This window comes from Bison bison, unplaced genomic scaffold, assembly GCF_000754665.1.
Source record: "Bison bison bison isolate TAMUID 2011002044 unplaced genomic scaffold, Bison_UMD1.0 scf7180017864473, whole genome shotgun sequence".
Taxonomy (NCBI): domain Eukaryota; kingdom Metazoa; phylum Chordata; class Mammalia; order Artiodactyla; family Bovidae; genus Bison; species Bison bison.
The window spans coordinates 3526856-3540838 of record NW_011495034.1 but is presented as its reverse complement, the minus strand read 5'-3'; the positions used below and the strand labels follow the sequence as shown (position 1 = coordinate 3540838).

The window sequence follows — 13983 nt, the reverse complement described above, 5'->3', positions numbered from 1 at the left end:
TAGATGTCATAGGGAGCTTCAGAAAGTAGCAGACATTCATGGGAAAAGAGAAAGCAAAAGAGTTTCAAAGGACTACATAAAAGAACTGGAGTCCTAGAAAGACCTAAAATTTCAACTACATGGACTTAAAAATTCTTCCTAGGAGTTGTCTTAATCGGCTAATCTAGAGCTATCTGATATTATTATTATTATTATTATTATATTAACAAAATCTGATGTCTACATCATACCTGACAGGTTTTCAAGCACTTTCACATTTTATCTCCTGTTATCCTTGTGAACAGATTGGACAGGGAACATACTTATTTTCCTTTAAAAAATTAAAGGAAAATAAAGGAAAATCACTTTATATTTCCTTTAATAAATTATTTCCTTTAATATTTTTTATTATTTCCTTTAATAAATTAAAATTATTTATTTTAATTATTTCCTTTAATAAATTAAAGGAAAATCACTCTCAGTGATTAAACTGAGAGTTGGGCTTTCCTGGTAGCTCAGTGGTAAAGAATCTGCATGCCAATTCAGGAGACGCAGGTTTGATACCTGGTTCAGAAGATCCCCTGGAGAAGGAAATGGCAACCCACTCCAGTCTTCTCGCCTGGGAAATCCTATGGACAGAAGAGTTTGGTGGGCTATAAACTATGGGGTCGCAAAACAGACATGACTTAGCGACTAAACAAGAGTTAGCCATTAACAAATCTATCTGAAAAAACACAGGTATTAAGTCTGTAAAAAGAACAGGCAGGATCAACAGACCTGAAAATATTTTTCTAGCTTTATGTTCTTAGTTTTTTTTTTTTCTTCAAAGATTCCCTTTTTTGTGAGATAAAAGAGATTTTTCTTATAGACATCTTGAAAGTATTCTCTTAATGCTTGTCCAGAGCATTCCCTAAATGTGTGCTGGAGATGCAGACCTTGAAGATTCCAGAAGTACTGAGGTGCCTATAGAGGACAGGTCATTTGTGGGGTCAGGAAAAAGATGAAGTGGCAGCCTGAGACTCTGCAGTGAGACCAAGCTGGCCAGTGGAGACAGGGGTTTGGAGGTAGATGGACTGATGCGGACCTGGCCTATTTTCTGAGCATTAAGTGTTCATCTCGAAAATGAAACTATTAACACAATGATACATAAAGTGACTGGCTTATAATTAGCACTCAACACTGATGGCTATTGAACAACTGCAGCCCTGGGGTGATTTTCCACATCTCCCAGGCCAAATTAACTGCGAATTGAATGTCCCAAACATTGGCCATTTAAAGTAAATTTAGATAAGTCTTTGAGGGTGAAAGGATCTGCAGTCTTCTTCCATTCTCTAAACCTGCAGTTCACGCTTTCTCACCAAAGAACATGGAAGTTCAACTGCAGATTCGATGCCCAGGATGTCAGTGTCATCTCCCCTTCCAAGAAGCCAATGAAATCTTGTTTCAGGGAAGACTTGCTGCTTCTGGGGAATAATTGGGGTTTTCAGGAAGCAAGGTAGAGGCCTGGAAATTTCTAGGAGGCAGGAAAGTCTCAAGAGACCTCTAATGCTGGAAGTGGGGTGGCGCTGGAGTTAGTCATCTACTTCCTTCTCGTCTTGTTTGTACAATCTCAGCAACCAAAGAAAGAGCCCTGATTCTGAGTCAGCTTCCTGTCCTCTCTGCAAAAGAGGGCCTGAAACACCTTTCCTAATTTCCATTCATGCGCTCATTAGAAATTATTTATTGCTTGTCCAATGTTGTCAACAACTTCCAGTTGTTGTGGATACAATGGTCAATAAGACAGACTCAGTCCTTACCCTCAGGAAATTTACACTCTAGTGCAGAAAAAAGCTACAGACAAGTGAAATATGAAATATCAGTTGTTACAATATTACAGAAGCACAGGGTCTCATTGACTACAAGCCAGGCACTGAGCTGGATGGAGTGCAACAGTGATCACAATAGGTGGGGCCCTGTCTTCACAGTGCTCACCGATGAGACAGAGAACACCAGTGTGCATGCTGAGTCGCTTTAGCAGAGTCCGACTCTGTGACACTATCGACTATAGCCTGCCAGACTCCTCTGTCCATAGGATTTTCCAGGCAAGAACACTGGAGTGGGTTGCCGTGCCCTCTTCCAGGGGATCTTCCCCACCCAGGAGTTAACCCACATCTCTTATGTCTCCTGCATTGGAAGGCGGGTTCTTTACCACCAGCATCACCTGGGAAGCCCGAAAGTATTCAGCACAGGAATGCAAATACTTTGCTGTCAAATAAAACCTCTACAAGACCATCTTTTCCATCAGAAAGTAATTAACTTGAGTCCAGGGACTACTCTCATGGTGACATTAACTGTTATTCCCTTATACACACTATATGTACACACTCAGTAAATGTTTAAAAATACTTGCTAAATTAAAGTCAGATCAAAGTTTGGGGATTCTAGGCTCAAGGAAAACGCTGAGACAGAGAACAGATGCATTTTATGCCACTGCTAGAGGCAGGGCCATTCTCAGGTAGCCAAGAGTGGCCATGGGTAGAGGGCAGTGGTAGAGAACAGTGTTGGTAGTTTAGATCCCAAAGCCTAACGCACCACGGGGAGAAGTCAGGCACAGCTACACCCTGAGTAAGGAATGGACTAGATTGTTAAATGAGAGCTGGTTCTACATGAGATTTTTGTCTGTCACACACAAACACACACATACACACACACACAAGCCAAGCCATCTCAAAATAATTATTTCACGCTTAGAAATATAAAGACTTTCACCTTTAAAAAGCATCAGAGAACACAGCAAAGGAAACTATAAGCAAGATGAAAAGACAACCCTCGGAACAGGAAAAAATAAACGCAAATGAAACAACTTACAAAGGATTAATTCCCAAAATATACAAGCAGCTCATACAACTCAATGCCAGAAAAACAAACAACCCAATCAAAAAGTGGGGAAAAGACCTAAACAGACATTTCTCCAAAGAAGACATATAGATGGCTAGCAAACACATGAAAAGATGCTCAACATCGCTCATTATTAGAGAAATGGAAATATCAAAACTACAGTGAGATATCACCTCACATCAGTCAGAATGGTCATCATCAAAAAGTCTACAAACAATAAATGCTGCAGAGGGTGTGGAGAAAAGGGAATGCTCTTGCACTGTTGGTGAGAATGTAAATTAATACAACCACTATGGAAGATGGTATGGAGATTCCTTAAAAAACTAAGAATAAAACCACCATATGACCCAGCAATCCCACTCCTAGGTATATACCCTGAGGAAACAAAATTGAAAAAGATATATGTATCCCATTGTTCATTGCAGCACTATTTACAACAGCTAGAGCATGGAAGCAACCTAGATGCCCATCGACAGATAATGGATAAAGAAGTTGTGGTACATATGCACAATGGAATATTACTCAGCCATTAAAAGGAACTCATTTGAGTCAGTTCTGAAGAGGTGGATGAACCTAGAACCTATTATACAGAGTGAAGTGCATCAGAGAGAGAGAGAGAAATATCATATTCTAATGCACATACTTAGAATCTAGAAAAATGGTACTGAAGAATGTATTTACAGGGCAGCAATGGAGAAAAAGACATAGAGAACAGACTTACAGACATGGGGAGAGAAGGGAGGAGAGGGTGAGATGGAAAGAGTAAAAGGGAAACTTACATTACTATATGTAAAATAGATAGCCAATGGTAATTTGTTATATGGCTTAGGAAACTCAAACAGGGGCCCTGTATCAACCTAGAGGGGTGGGATGGGGAGGGAGGTGGAGGGAGGTTCAAAAGGGAGGGGATGTATGTATACATCTATGGCTGATTCATGTTGAGGTTCGACAGAAAACAACAAAATTCTGTAAAGAAATTATCCTTCAATAAAAAATAAATAGAAAAAAAAAAGCATCAGAGAAGTCTCATATTATTTCAATAATAGCATAAAACAAACATTTGGATGTTTAACTAATGACCAGCACTCATTAACTCATGCCACACACCTTAGGGTGAAAACCGATCAGCCTTCCAGGGCAGATTTCACTGCAGAGAATTACAGTCAAAAACTTAGACTATCTAGATGCTATCATTCCATACTGTGGTTTATTACTAATTGGAAAAGATGGTGAATTCTTTAGTTACCATGGGATTTAGATACCTCCTGAGGCCACTGGTGCACTAAAACTACTGAATACTCTGAGCGGGGCTCAGCAATGAGATCCAACCAGTCCATCCTAAAGGAAATCAACCCTGAATATTCACTGGAAGGACTGATGCTGAAGCTGAAGCTCTGATACTTTGGCCACCTGATGCGGAGGGTCGACTCATTGGAAAAGACCCTGATGCTGGGAAAGACTGAGGGCACCCCTGAGAAGAAAGGGGTGACAGAGGATGAGAAGGTTGGATGGCATCATTGACTCAGTGGACATGAGTTTGAGCCAATGCTGGGAGATGGCGAAGGACAGGAAAGCCTGGTGTGCTGCAGTTCATGGGATCACAGAGTCGGACACGATTGAGCGACTGAACAACAGATTATTCAGAAAGCTTCACTCGTTCTTACCCCCTCACATAGCGTCTTCAGTTCTGATTTCCACAGTAAACCAGCTCCTTAGATGCTGAATAGTAGCAACAACCAAAGAGAGCATTGCAGGTCTCTGTGGTTAAAACCCTTCAGCAGAGCCCTCAGTGAGTGCACACTCTCAGTTTAATGCAACATTCTGATACCTGCATCTCGGTAGCCTCTGTGGCATCCATAAAGTGTAGTGTGTTAGTCACTCAGTCATGTCCAACTCTTTGCAACCCCACGGACTGTAGCCTGTAGACAGGGGAGCATCTGTCCATAGAGTTCTCCAGGCAAGAATACTGGAGTGGGTTGCCATTTCCTTCTCCAGGGGCATCCATATGGCCACATTATGTGCTGTGCTGTGCTTAATTGCTCAATCATCTCTGACTCTTTGTGACCCCATGGACTGTAGCCCGCCAGGCTCCTCTGTTCATGGGGATTCTCCAGGCAAGAATACCGAAGTGGGTTGCCATGCCCTCCTCCAGGGGATCTTCCCAACCCAGGGATTGAACTCAGGGTCACATTATAGCAGGTGTTAAATCACTATTCAGTAAATATTGTTGATTGTATAAATGAAAAAATAATTACAGTAATAAAATAACAGTAGTGAAATGAAATGGCATCCTGACTACAAATAGAATTTTCAGGGAACACAGAGATGGATAACTTTATCAAGGAGAAAATGACACTTTTCTTGAGAGTATTCAGTTTAATTTCTACATTTATGAGTAAAGAAACTAAGGCCTACACCTTTCAAATTATTGTTCAACATTATAGGGAATGAGTTGGAGAAGGAAATGGCAACCCACTCCAGTGTTTTTGCCTGGAGAATCCCAGGGACAGGGGATCCTGGTAGGCTGCTGTCTATGGGGTCACACAGAGTCACACATGACTGAAGAGACTTACCAGCAACATAGGAAATGAGAGATGAGGCAAAGCCAGTTTCTAAACTCCATGACATATGAGGTTTTTTCAAATAAATCACCCTAAAATTCACAGCTAATGACAAAATGTCTTAACTGTATTTTCAGCAAAATTTAAATTCCTAATTTATTGATTGTATAGATGAGAACTGACAATTGTAACAAAGGCTCATCCATCCACTGGCTGCCATCCATCAACATATAAAGTCTGTTTAGAATTGATTTTCTTCATGGTTGCTCTAGGCCTGGGGTTGCCTTTATATCTGATCACAGCTAGGTGAGAATTTCTTCCAATATTTCTCCCTCTGCCTTGATTGCTACTTAACTTAGATTAATAGTGTACATCTACGGATTAAGTTTTCCTTCATGGTCCCAGAATTTTTCTGTGACCAAATTTTAAACTCTTTATTTCAATGAGAAGCCCTGACCTTTAGCAACAACAGTGTGGCTCAATTGACTGAGAACCATTCAAATCCCTTTTTAAGGTAGGTTAGATACAGAAGTCAGGGAAGCAAGCTACTTTTCACTGACTATGTGGGTCACATGCTTCCATAAATGCACGGAAACACAGGTCAGCTGCTCAGGCCACTCAAAGTTCAGTCTAGAGCCCCAGTGAAAGTCGCTCAGTCGTGTCTGACTTTGCAACCCCATGAACTGTATAGTCCATGGAATTCTCCAGGCCAGAGTATTGGAGTGCATAGCCTTTTCTTTCTCCAGCGGATCTTCCCCACCCAGGAATCGAACCACGGTCTCCTGCATTGCAGGTGGATTCCTTACCAACAGAGCTATGAGGGAAGCCCCTAGAGCCTCTGTTAAACTGGCAGAGTCCAGAGTAGAGACTTAGTTCCCACAGATATGGTTTATCAGCAAACAGAACATACATTTATTGAACATTCCAATAAATGTTTCAACATACATTTATTGAACAATTCCTACAAAGCCTTGGGAACTGCATATGTACTCAAGGGGCAGAGGCTTAGTCCATTATTTTAAGAATTCATCATCTGTTTAGTGCCTTACTGTTTCAAGAATATAAAGTTCGAAATTCCAGCCAAGAAAGGAACTGTAATCTGATCCATTATATAGGGTGTGTACTGCTGACGTGGAGAAAAACATAAATTTGAAACTTATAATAAAAAATCAGTATGTTTCACCAATAGGCATGTTCTGATCTGTGAACCACTTTGCTTTTACTGAGAGCTTGGCATGTGGGTAAAAGAAAAGGGCCATTTACCCAAATGAGCCTTGGGAATCACTTCAAAGTGCATACAACTGCAAATGTGATTTCATTTTTAAAAAATCCAACAAAGCTTACAATTCGTAAATTAATGCATCTTTACAAATCCAACGATTGGTAACCTTGAAGACAAGCTTTCCTATGCTTAGGTGCCACATTATGCTTTGCGTTTACTTTAGTTTCTTTTATTCCTGCCTGTGTTACTCAACAAACTAAGGCCTCTGAGAAGATGTGACTACAGTCATAGTATTTAATTGATACATTTCAAAATATTTATGGTAATTTCACCATAAAGATCAATGACTACTATTCCATTTTTCAGACCATAAGTTAACTACCAGGACCAGGGAGAAGTAACTTGGATGCCAAAGAAATTCCCCACTTTAACGTCTTTAGGGCTGTTTCTTTGCCGATTTATCACTCAGAATTTCTTGTTGCACCTTAAACATGCCCAATCAAAATGCAGCATGGTTACCATCAGCTCTTTATCTTACATAAGAAAATAAGCAGGTAACTGTAAAAACGCAGGAAAAGCATTTGTTTATTAAAGTGTTCTGTCTGTACAAAGAGTCTGAATAAACAGCTATAATCTCCATGTACTCTATAAAAATTTTAAAAAGACACTACTGTTGAAATTTATAGTACTAATTATTGTCGTGTTCTAGAGTGAAAGTTCACGGCAATAGATAGGCTATATTAACCAAGTGCACAGAAAATAAAAGTCCCAAGATAGATGGTGCTATTGCAGTAGGCCAGTTAAGAGCTCCCTAGAGCAACAGGCAGAAAAAGTTAAGAAAATTAATTTATTTTGAGATTTTGGGGTTGGGATTGGGGATGAGACAATACAAAGAGTACAGATTCTGAAATTAAAAAGATCTAATAAACATTCTCATCATCATCATCTAATTTACTCTTTTTCTCCTTTTTTATGTTCAAAGACAAAAGGTCTTTAAAGAACTTCTGTTGGTTCATTCATTTCTCAAATATCTATCACCAATGCTTCTCCAAATGCCAGACTTTAGAGGTGACATGAGAAGACCCCTTCATTCTGAAGAGCACAGGGCTTTCAAAGCTTTGAAAATCAAGGTGGTTTCTACAGAGGTAAGACTTCATGAAGGGCAGTGACCTTCACTTAACTGTAGCAGAGACTCACCCCTCACAGAGCCTTCTCCATACTGTAAATAGCCTCCTCTATATTCTTTTTATTTTTTTTTTCCTTTCCTGCCACAATGCCTGGCATGTGGAATCTTACTTCCCCAACCAGGGATGGAACCAGCACCCCCTGCATCAGAAACAAGAGTCTCAACCACTGGACCACCAGAGAAGTCCCTGACCCCTCGATATTCTCATGCTAGAGGTGCAGTAACCCAATTCGGAATTCCAAAGGTTGATTGTTGGTTCCATAAAATAACTTTTAAAAAAACCTCTATCTCACTGATTGTGATGCTGAAAGACAGAAAATCAGTTTTACTAAGTTACATAAAGGTAACGGCATTTTTCTGCTGCAAGAAAGCATATTGCCAGTCTCTATCAATGTTTTATAATTGCGATGAGAATGCAATTAAGATTTCAAGCCAGCATCCTGAGAGGTCCCTCTTGTTTGCAGTTGGCAGAACATCAGCTGTTTCAATACAGGCAATGAGTAGCAGTAGAATCAGCTAATTACATCCATCCTGCCTCTACTCAACTCTTCTGAACCCCTGGTGCTTACTCTGTGTTCTCAGGGGGAGAAGATAAGCAGATGGATGTGAGCAGGTGCATGGGACCTTGTACAGCCACCAACCCCGAGAGGGATTGGTCAACACCCTCGAAGCCAGTTAAACTCTCAGTAAACGGTTTGCAAACTCTGACAGATGGCGTATTGGTCCCTGCTGTGCTGTTCAACATCTATATGACTCCATACAAGTAACCAAACTCTGTGAGTTGGAAGACTGATTCTCTCTAGTATATTCTGTTTGACATTTTATGATTTTACTCCATAACTAGTACATTGTTTTCATAATGGAAAGCTTGGCCTGTTTCTATTTACTCCACTGGTAGGACACCACAAAGGGCTAACAATTGTGTGATTAACACTCACCAAAGACTTAAAAACTGTTTCTGTTTTACACCCATAAAAGCAGATAATTAACTGAAGTTGTTGCAATCAGATGGGGGACAAGTCAGCTCCAAACCCATGACCTCTACTGCACAAAGTAAGCCAGTTACGATTGCACCTCAGTTTTTATATTTATCTTTTTAGAAGCTAACAAAATCAGCATTACAAAAATCTTATTTTTTGTAAGTGAAACATTTCTGATTTTTAAACATATTTTAAAACTACTTTTTCTATCTTTGATACTTTAGAACATTATGAAGGTCAACCTCAACTGACCTTCATATGACTACAAAACTTTCTTGCCAGAATATTTTTCATTTTCTCTTTAGAACAATATTTAAAATCCTTCAGATATTTTTCTGCTTTCTCTCCCTTCCTCTTTATTTCCATTTATTTTCCCTACCACCACTCAAATTCCCAAACTGAATGCTATTTTAGAGCCCATTTTAAAAATAAAAGGTTACTTTAAAAGCTGATGTCCTGATGAAAGTGAAAGTGTTTCTTGCTTGGTTGTGCCCAACTTTTTGCGACCTCATGGACTGTAGCCCGCCAGGCTCCTCTGTCCATGGGATTCTCCAGGCAAGAACACTGATGTGGCTTGCCATTCTCTTCTCCAGGGGGTCTTCCCAACCCAGGGATCGAACCCAGGCTGGGTTTGGCTTTTATTCTTCCCAGGTGCATGAGAATTTCCTTTTTGGCATGAACATACACTCACACTGCCTAATGCAGCAAGAGTATTTTCCCAACTCAGAGTTAGAACCCCGAAGGAGGAAATGGTTATAAGAAAAAAGTATGGGAGACAGAATCAATGAAATGTAGTTTTACAATGAGGATATCCCCAGGTTTCTTTTTTGTTGTTGTTGTTGGCAGTAAGATTATTTTGACTTTAAAGACAGAAGAGGTCCCATCTCTCTGGCTAATGGCCAGGCAGTTTACAGGAATCTTCCCCTTTCCCAAACACAGGATGAAAATCAGAAAGCTCTTATGCCATTCTTAAACCCAACTTTTCAGGTAGTCACTTGAAAAACATTCATATAATACCAAATCACAAGGCATTTCTTTTTCATCCCTTGTAATTAGTGAAGTTTGTTTCGACTTGAAAATTTTTAATTGCCTAGACAAAGAATACGGAAGAATGCAAGTAAGGTCTGAATAAGGAATGAAGCCTTATTTATGTATGTGACAATGAGCTTTCTTTTTGCTTGTTACTAAGAAGGTATTTAACAGCTACTCTTATGGGCTGGATTATACCCCTTGCCCCAATTTACATGTTGAAATCGTACCCCAAGCAAATATCTCAGAACGCAACCTTATTTGGAGAGGGTCTTTACTGAGACAATCAAGCCTTAAAAAAGTCATTGCAGTAGGTCCTAATCTATTTTGACTGGTGTCTTATAAGAAGGGGAAATTTGATCACAGACAAAGTGAATGCCATGTCTACGTGAAGATCCAATTTATGAGCCAAGGAGAGAGGCCTGGAATAGATCCTTCCTTCACAGCCCTCAGAAGAAACCAGCCCTGCTAACATCTTGATTTTTGGACCTATTTATTTAGAAAATAAATGTCTATATTTAAGCCACTCTGTAGTATTCTGTTATGACAGCCCCAGCTACTTCCTTAATTTAAAAAGTAAGGAAATCAAACTTTCCATTTTCCTGGCAATCAAACTTTCCATTTTCCTGGCAATCAAACTTTCCATTTTTCACAAACTTCAACTGTATATTATTATCGAAGAAACATCTTTATACCTATGTTAATATTTGATTTCTCAAATTTAGGGGAAAAAATCTTAAATGGCAATGTCCCAGATTTCACAATAAAAAGCATGATCGTTGCAGAAGGTGCTGAGACTCACTGAAATCATTGAAAGTAACATTTTACAACTGAATACACTGAGGCAAATAGAAGTTGGAGAACTTTTAAGTCACCCAATAAGTTATTGGTGAAGACAGCCCTGTGGCTGTCTCTACTGTAGCACACAGCCACCCTCAGGTACTAGCTAAAAATCACGTATCAGTACAATGATGTTGCTCTGATTTGTCATGTTAAAAGTGTTTACATGATAATGTAAAATAAGTAGAAACTTTGACCGTAAAATAGTTTATCCCACTGAAACAGCTTTCTACAAATTCCTGCCACATGTTCTTGACTACTGATGTTTTCATTGTTACGTTGTAGTTGCATTTATTTCCCCCAGGGAACAATAGCTTTATTAATATACTAATCACCATCATCATGAACCAATTACAGTACACACATTGCTTTAGAAAGCAAAATAAGGACAACCTGGGTTTTGCTGGAGAAGCTGCCCTTGAGGTTAGACATGTACAGTTAAATTTGGAGTCAAGTTGAGGTCACTGCTAATGAAATAGAGAGTTGGTGATCTGTGTGGAAAATGGTTGCCTCATGGAAGCTATTCACTCACCAATAAAACTCACTTAGAGCAGGAAAAATTTAAGGGTTTTAATCCCAAAACAAACTTGAGCTTTTCTTAAAGTCTTGGTTTTACTTGAAAAGGAGGTTCTATGTTATTTAATCTTTGCCATCCATCCTCTGTTTCTAAAAGAAATCCTAGTAAAAGCTGAATGAGAAGTTTTATTGGGAAGATACTACACACCATGTACATTCCAAAGGAATTTCACTGTAAACATCTAGGGAATAAGCTTTGTTAAAAGAAATGTTAAAAGAATTCATTGTTAAAAGAATGTCAGTTTTTCCTTCACTCTGGGTCCCTCAGGGATTCCCTGGTGGCTCAGATGGTAAAGACTCTGCCTGCAATGAGGAAGACCCAGGTTCGATCCCTGGGTCAGGAAGATCGCCTGGAGAAGGGAATGACCACCCACTTCAGCATTTCCACCCGGAGAATTCCACAGACAGGAGCCCGATGGGCCATCGTCCACGGGGTCACAAAGAGCCAGACTCAACCGAGCGAATAACACTTACCTGGGTGTAGTTACATGTTTATACCACTTTGAGATAAGCACAGCAATGGAAAGTGCAATATCTCAATTAGTGTATGGAAAGATCAGGATTTTCATTTACATGTTCAGAGAACCACATGTGTATTTGCTAATTTTCAATAATGCTTTTCACAAGTTGCACCATACGTTTTCAGGCAGTTTTCAAGGAAGAATACTATTTTATTTCCAATTGTTACTTACCACAAAGCTAATTATTTCTTGATATATCTTTTCTGTTTCTTTTACTCTCTAGTTATTTTCTTATTACTGATTTTGTTCTTTGAGAAGATTCAGGGAAACTTGCTAAGAATCGTCTAGTAGCTAAAGTGGAAGAGAACTCTGATTCTTCTACTTGAACGAGTAGGACTAAGATGAATGTATTAAACTTACTAGTAAATAAATTTCAACTCGAAAGAAAATCTTAAACAGAGTTATGCTGTGATAAAATTAAGAAATGGAAACCCACTCCAGTATTCCTGCCTGGAGAATCCCTTGGACAGAGTTGCTTAGCAGGCTACAGTCATGGGGTTGCAAGAGAAGATCTTAAGGGCTGGGTGCTGGTGATCCTCTAAGCATTAGATCATTTGGGGGTTGTGTTATAAGGAGGAGTCAAGCAACAGTTAGATCATATTGAATTGCCTTGATGGTCTTTTTCATCCTAAAAGTCTGTGGTTCTATGAACTCTGGAGAAATCTCACAGGATTAGCACTTCCCCCTCAACTAACTGAAGGCTCAGTCCTTCATACTTGTGATACCCTTTGGGTTTGGCATAGCTGTGTAATTTATTTCACTAACATCCATTTAGAGGGCACACACAAAGCATCAGTCACAGTTCATATATGTCAAGTCAGAAGCAGGGCAGAGGTCAGAATTATTTCTTTGCTACTTATTTATTGGTATGAAAGCTTGTATCTGTAACTATATTGGGTGAGAACAACAAACTGTCCTACAATCATAAAAATGGAATTACTTTAACAGTCATATTAGTCTTTGGCACTCTCTATGAAGAGCTAAATATACACAACATGCCATGAGATAACCAATTACTAACCTCCTTCATTTTTTCCAGTTCGTTCTGTAATGCTTGCTTTGCTATCTCAACTTCTATAAGCTGTTGCCTCAGTTTCTCATTTTCATCCTCTGTTGTTGTTCGCTTTTCTTCCACATTTTCCAACTCATGGTGAAGTCTCACAGATACATCCTTTGCAACCTAAATTAAAGTGTTTTTTACCAGTAAAATATAATTAAAGACAATACAATAAATGGACTAGTTACATTAAAAGTATTAGAGCCAATACGTATATAGTACCTACCATATGCCAGGCATCCTTCCAGATGCTTTACATATAAACCATTCACACATATAAACCATTTAACCACCACAACAATCCCACAAGATAGGTTTGAGTATTTTTCCTATTTTATAGATGAGGAAAACTGAGGCTCATCACGGTAAAGTAATATGCTCAAGGTAACAGAGCTAACAAGCAGCCAGGTAGTCTGGTTCTACACTCTGTTCCCTTAATGTCTACATGATATCATGGTTATAAATGTTCAATCGTGTTTTACTATGCGTAGAGAAATTTCACAAATCTCCTCTCATTCCGGGTGCCCCCATTATCACTTATTTTAAAACACTTGAAAATAAAATTTTTCCAGGTAGAGTCTGGGGCTTGAATTTTGATCCTATCATTCTAGGTGCTTAGTTTTATGAAACATTTTAATCTTTAAGATTAAGTTAAAAAAATTAGTGTGTGCATTTTTGCCTCCTGTTTTAAGATTACCTCAGAAATTTTAGAGTTTGGAACAAAAGTGAAGTAGTTTGGTTCAGTGACTTAGGACACAGACAGTGAATCTAGACTAGGTAAGGAGCCAGGCTGACCACTTACTAGCCAAGTTCCAGGGTTAGGGGCTGGGTGCTTAACTTCTGTAAAGGGGTCATCTTGTCACCTGGGAAATTATGTTATTAATAATCTCTACCTTATAGTTTGTTTGTTTTTTTTTCCCCCTTGAGAACTAAGTGAAATAATAATGTACGGAACAAGGCTTGCCAAAGTGCCTGGTGCACGACCGACATTCCACAAATGTCAGAAAAAGGAAAAAGAAATAATACAACTTGCATAAAATGTTTTCCCATAGCTTAAAAAAAAAAAAAGATAATTACACTCAGTTTTGATATCTTGATGAAATTAATACAACTGAAATCGCATTTCATTTGTTGTCCAAGACAGTCAAGATAACA

At 39.1% G+C, this 13983-nt stretch overlaps 1 protein-coding gene across 1 annotated transcript in view; it reads right to left on the bottom strand.

Moving 5' to 3' along the window:
• The window catches only part of SOGA3 (SOGA family member 3), a 45676-nt gene that overhangs the window by 28877 nt on the left and 2816 nt on the right, over positions 1 to 13983 (bottom strand). The window contains 1 exon segment of the mRNA XM_010861948.1: positions 12793 to 12951. Within this exon segment, the coding sequence (XP_010860250.1) occupies positions 12793 to 12951 (159 nt within the window).